The 5,000-nt window shown below is 36.5% G+C and overlaps 1 protein-coding gene across 1 annotated transcript in view; it reads right to left on the reverse strand.

The window, feature by feature from the left end:
- Positions 1–5,000, reverse strand: part of PARP8 (poly (ADP-ribose) polymerase family, member 8) — a 279,531-nt gene that overhangs the window by 75,370 nt on the left and 199,161 nt on the right. The window contains exons 13-14 of the mRNA XM_006865763.1: positions 4,148–4,164; positions 2,242–2,261 (exon numbers count right to left, since the gene is read on the reverse strand). Coding sequence (XP_006865825.1) covers positions 2,242–2,261; positions 4,148–4,164 — 37 coding nt within the window. The remainder of the gene's footprint in view (positions 1–2,241; positions 2,262–4,147; positions 4,165–5,000) is intronic.

Genomic DNA, 5,000 nt, shown 5'->3' on the forward strand with positions numbered 1-5,000 from the left:
TACTTTGCAGTCCAGCACAATAACTGACACCACCATACAAGACTCTAATTTGTCCTCTTAATATCATGACAAATTTCTTTCCTAAGGTGTTCGCTAAAAAAAAAAAAAAAAAAAAATCCTATTAATGTTAAAAAAAATAAGGAGCAAAATGAGACTCAGTTCTCTTTAATAGGGATTTATTTTTCAGCCTTCAGCAAACTTACTTTTTCAGCTGATGTCCCAATCCAAATCTCTCTTTTGTGGAAATCTGAAAGACATCGACAGTGGGCACTGCAAAGGAAAGAAAAAACTGAGTCAAAATGTTTGAGTTGAAGCTGGACCACCAGTTGGTAAAATGAAGTAACGTTTGTGTGTGATAATGAACATGTGTGTCTGTGGTGTGCACACTACAAACACTTAAAAATAGGAACTATATAGATATATATCTCTCTCTCTATATATATACACAGAGAGAGAAAGAGAGAGAGAGACAGAGAGAGAGAGAGAGAGAGAGAGAGAGAGAGAGAATGAGTTCAGGTGTGGCACTTCAGGATAATGCACTGGACTGAAAGATCAGTTTGATCTGCAAGGTCAGCGGTTCAAAGCCACTAGCTGATCCTTGGAAACTCTAGACAGGGCTGCTATGAGTCAGAACTCACTCGAATATACATATATATATGAAATAATTCTTCATTATGTATTGCCAAGGAATAATCTCCAAAATATAAAAAATGTAAGCAATAATGTTAGACGAGTATGTAAACTAATCTATAAGTGGAAGAGACACATAGGTTTGCGCAGACTTTTATTGTTGTTAAAAGTACTGTTGATTAGATTCTGACCAACCCTATATAGATGTTCGAGGATTGGATGGTGGGTTTGAACTACTGACCTTGTGGATCCCAGTCTGGTACTGATCCTGGAATAATTATGTGCCTAATCATAAAATAATTCTGATGTTTACAAAATTAGTAACAACTTCTCTCCAAAATGTCACTCCTTGTTCACTCACTGATTTCAAGAGAATTTATTGAGTGCTCCATGTGCCAAGAATGATTAAAAATTTTATTTTAAATGAAACCACTATCCAGTCAAATTCAAACTCATAGTGATTCTGTAGGAGTATATATAAAAACAATAATTTTAAATAAAAGAACAAATATCACTGCCCCTCTAGTTTGTCATCCAGTGAAAATATATAGAATGCCAGAATGTGACAAAGAATTGAGAAAAATAAAGAAGGGAACGGTATGGAAATGGCAGGTTATGTTCACAGACGTTTCAATGTTAGATCAGATGAATGGAAAAGCTCACTGAGGAAGTAAGTGGTATGCGAGCAAAGATCTGAAAGGTTTAAGGGGAGAGACATGTGAGTATCTGGAAGAAAAGTGGTCTAGTCAGAGGAAACAGGTACAATGCATCTTACATGGAAACAAGCTGAAATCTTTTAGAAACAGCATGATAGCTAACTAATTTGGACAAGTGAAGTACCACTAGGAGATGGAGAAGAAACATGGACCAGAATGTGTAGAATCTCTTGGTAAAAGGGCAAGGTTAAAAACGGAAAGATCATAGGAAAGTTTTTACAACTGAGGCAAAATATGTGGTGGCTTGGATCAATGGAGGTGGTGAATATTTTAGATGCATACTCTCGGAAACCCTGTACAGGGTCGCTATGGGTCGGACCCGACTCAACGGCACTTAACAACAACAACAACTCTCTGTTAGAGGTGACAGACTTTGCTAATGGATTGGATTTGATGTGCAAGAGAGAACAGTCAAGACTGAATTCAAGAATTTTGACATGAGAAACTAGAAAGATGCAGGTTAACCAATCCTAAAATGTAAAAGACTATGGGAAGAACAGGTTTAAGAAATGGAGAACATCAGCTATCTGACTTATGATATCTTAAATTTGAGTTGGATACAGAAGTCCAGAATTCTAGCGTTGTGTGAGAATAATATGTTAAAGATACAAACTCAGAATAACCAGCTTATATATTTAAAGAAAAACAAACAAATGAGTGAGTACAGACAGAGGACAGAAGTCTAATGATTAGGACTAAGTCTTCCAGCATTGAGAGGTTCAGCAAAGAAGGCAGAGGAGGAATTGCCAAGAAGATGAGTGTGGGTGATTGGGACACAAATTCATATAAATTTTTCAAGGACTAACCAATCTTATCAAATGCTGCTAAGTCAATTAAAATGAGGACTCAAAATTGATCATGGGTCATTTAGTAATATGGAAGTCATTGTTGATACTGCCCTTGAGTCAATACCAACTCATAGTGACCCTCTATAGGGTTTCAGAGGAGCAGATGGTGGTTTTGAACAGCGAACCGTATGGGTCTCAGTCCAGTATTTATCCTACAGTGCCACATCAGGAACACCATTGGTGAAATGATGGGTCCAAATTCTGTCTAAGTCTCCTTTCCTCAGAGCATCCAAACTATCACACAGTGCCTAAAGAGAAGAAAGACACCATCACCTCAATCCCTTAAGTCCCAAAACAGGGCTAGAGAAATTAAAAAAGTGAACCAGAAATTCTAACATCTTGAAAACTTAAAAGAGACACACTATATTTCTGAGAATGGTAAGTCAAAGAGAGACAGTATTAGAACACACCTGCTTGTCTCTAAGAAGATTCAAGAAGACAAAATCTTTTCACATGTGAACAAGACAAGATGGAGACAGAGAAACAAAAGGAACTTGGCTGAAAAACGTAGAAAAATCCAAAATGTACTAGGAGAATGAGAAAATATTTACTGGAAAGATGGATAGGCAGGCAGATGGCAGACTGAAAGACCAAAAAGTGAATGATACTTAAAAAAAATATATTGAAAAGCTAATAAACATTATCTCCAAACATATTTCAAAACTGAATTGATAAAACTCATATTACGTAGCATATTCCCAAGTATGAAACAAATGAAAAGCCAGAACTATGAAACTAGAACATTCTTAAGAAAAATAGCTAAGCATGGTAGAGCATCTCACTGGAAAACTACTACTTGATAGAATTCAATGTCTTTAGAAGTTAAACTAATTGCTTTTTCTAAATAGGAGCAATAAATATAATAAAGCATGTTGTTGCAAGTGCCATCGAGTCAGTTCCAACTCATAGCAACTGTGTATAGCATTTCCAAGGAGCAACTGGTGGGTTTGAACTGTTGACCTTATGGTTCGAAGTCCAGTGCTGACCCTACAGTGCCACACCAGGAGTTCTTAAAAAAACAGCTTTCTTAAAAAAAAAAAAAAAAAAAGACATTATATATGGTAGGAAGACATTAAAATTAATAGCATCAGTCTGGGTAAAAACAAAAATGTCCCCTATTACCAGTAATATTGAACATTTAATATAGTTCTAGAATTTAGACATAAGTATGAAGCATAAAACAAAATAAAATATAGGAAAAAATAGGATTCTTTCAAGGTAAGGGTTTAAGAGAAATTGAAAATGCTGTGACTGTATATGCAGGCAACACAAAGAAATCAAATTAAAATCAAAATAAATGATTGAAACAAATAAATAAGGTAATATGGGAAGGGTCCTGGATAAAAAGTTAAAAATAAAAAGTTGCTCATATAAAATTGAAGTACAAAGAGTGGCCCATAATACCAGATCATTAGTTCTACGCTCAACCAATCAAATTGTACACTTCGTTTCATCTCAATGACTGCAATCCCCTCCCCATGCAACAAGTAATCTCACTTCTTCCCTGTGCTTCCTATTTCCAGTCCATCTTCCTTCCCATCACTTTTCAACTTTGTCCTTAGGTAAATGTTGTCCATTTGATCTTCATCGATTGACCATTCCATGGTGAGTATACCTTACTAGTGTTGTTGGCTGAAAATTGGGTCATAAAGATAAATTACATTCCAGACCTTCTGGGTGATTGAGAGCCATATTCGCAGGACCCTCCAGTCACTTTTTGACCAGTAAGTCTGGTCTTTTTTCTTTTCTTTTGTTTAAAATAATTTTTGAGTTTTGGTCCACATTTTATCTCACTCTATCTGGGAACTTCTAATGTGGTCCCATTCAGAGCAGTCAATAGTGATAGCCAGGCACCATATAATACTTCCGGTCAAACAGTCATGGTGACTGGTGTTCACATGCTCCATTGGTCCACCGGTCTAGCTGATTACAAGCATCTTCAATTTTCACCACTCTTCTTTCTTCCGGATATGCAGAGACTTATAGTTGCACCTTAGATGGCCATCCTTGAGTATTTGAGATCCCAGATACTACTCACCCAAAGTAGGGTGAATGTATATAAAGTTTTACAAAATCATTTAGGAGGTTAAAGGATACCAGGTGAACATACAGAGTGTGACAACAAAAATCTAAATGTATTACAAATATGAAACAACCCTATTGAAAGGAACATGAAAACGAGGTGCTGAACATTGAAATAAGTGGAATCTGTAGGACAAAAGGTAAAATATATTGTACATAAGTACAACTCTAGCTGATAAAGTACCCGCAGAGGTACAGGGGGTTAACAATTCTAATACTGGTATACTGAAGTGTAACAATTAATGGGTAGTGGATGATGGGACCCAGATTCCTCACTGTTGAAATGGAGCTTAGAGATAAGCAAAAGGTTGTTATGATTAAATGTCGCAGAATCAATATCTACTCATAGCAACACTGTGTGACAAAGTAAAAACTATCTTATAAGGTTTTCTTGGTTGTAATGCTTATAGAAATACCCCACCGCTATTTCTATTACAGTGTCACTGAGTGGCTTTGAACTGTCAACCTTTAGGCTAGCAGCCATATGCATAACTGAACCAGCAGGGGGAGGATAAAAAGACCTATGTGGTAATGGATTTGAGTTTGAGGCATCAGTATGCACTCATGTTTAACTAAATACAGGTACAGATAGTTACATGGAGAAATACTAAGAGACACATGTATGTTTGTTATAGTTGCTGTGTGCCATTGAGTCGGTTCTGACTCACAGCAACCCTGTATGGGATTTCCAAGGCTGTAAATCTTCTGCAGAGTGGCTGGTGGA

This window comes from Chrysochloris asiatica, unplaced genomic scaffold, assembly GCF_000296735.1.
Source record: "Chrysochloris asiatica unplaced genomic scaffold, ChrAsi1.0 scaffold00082, whole genome shotgun sequence".
Classification (NCBI taxonomy): Eukaryota; Metazoa; Chordata; class Mammalia; order Afrosoricida; family Chrysochloridae; genus Chrysochloris; species Chrysochloris asiatica.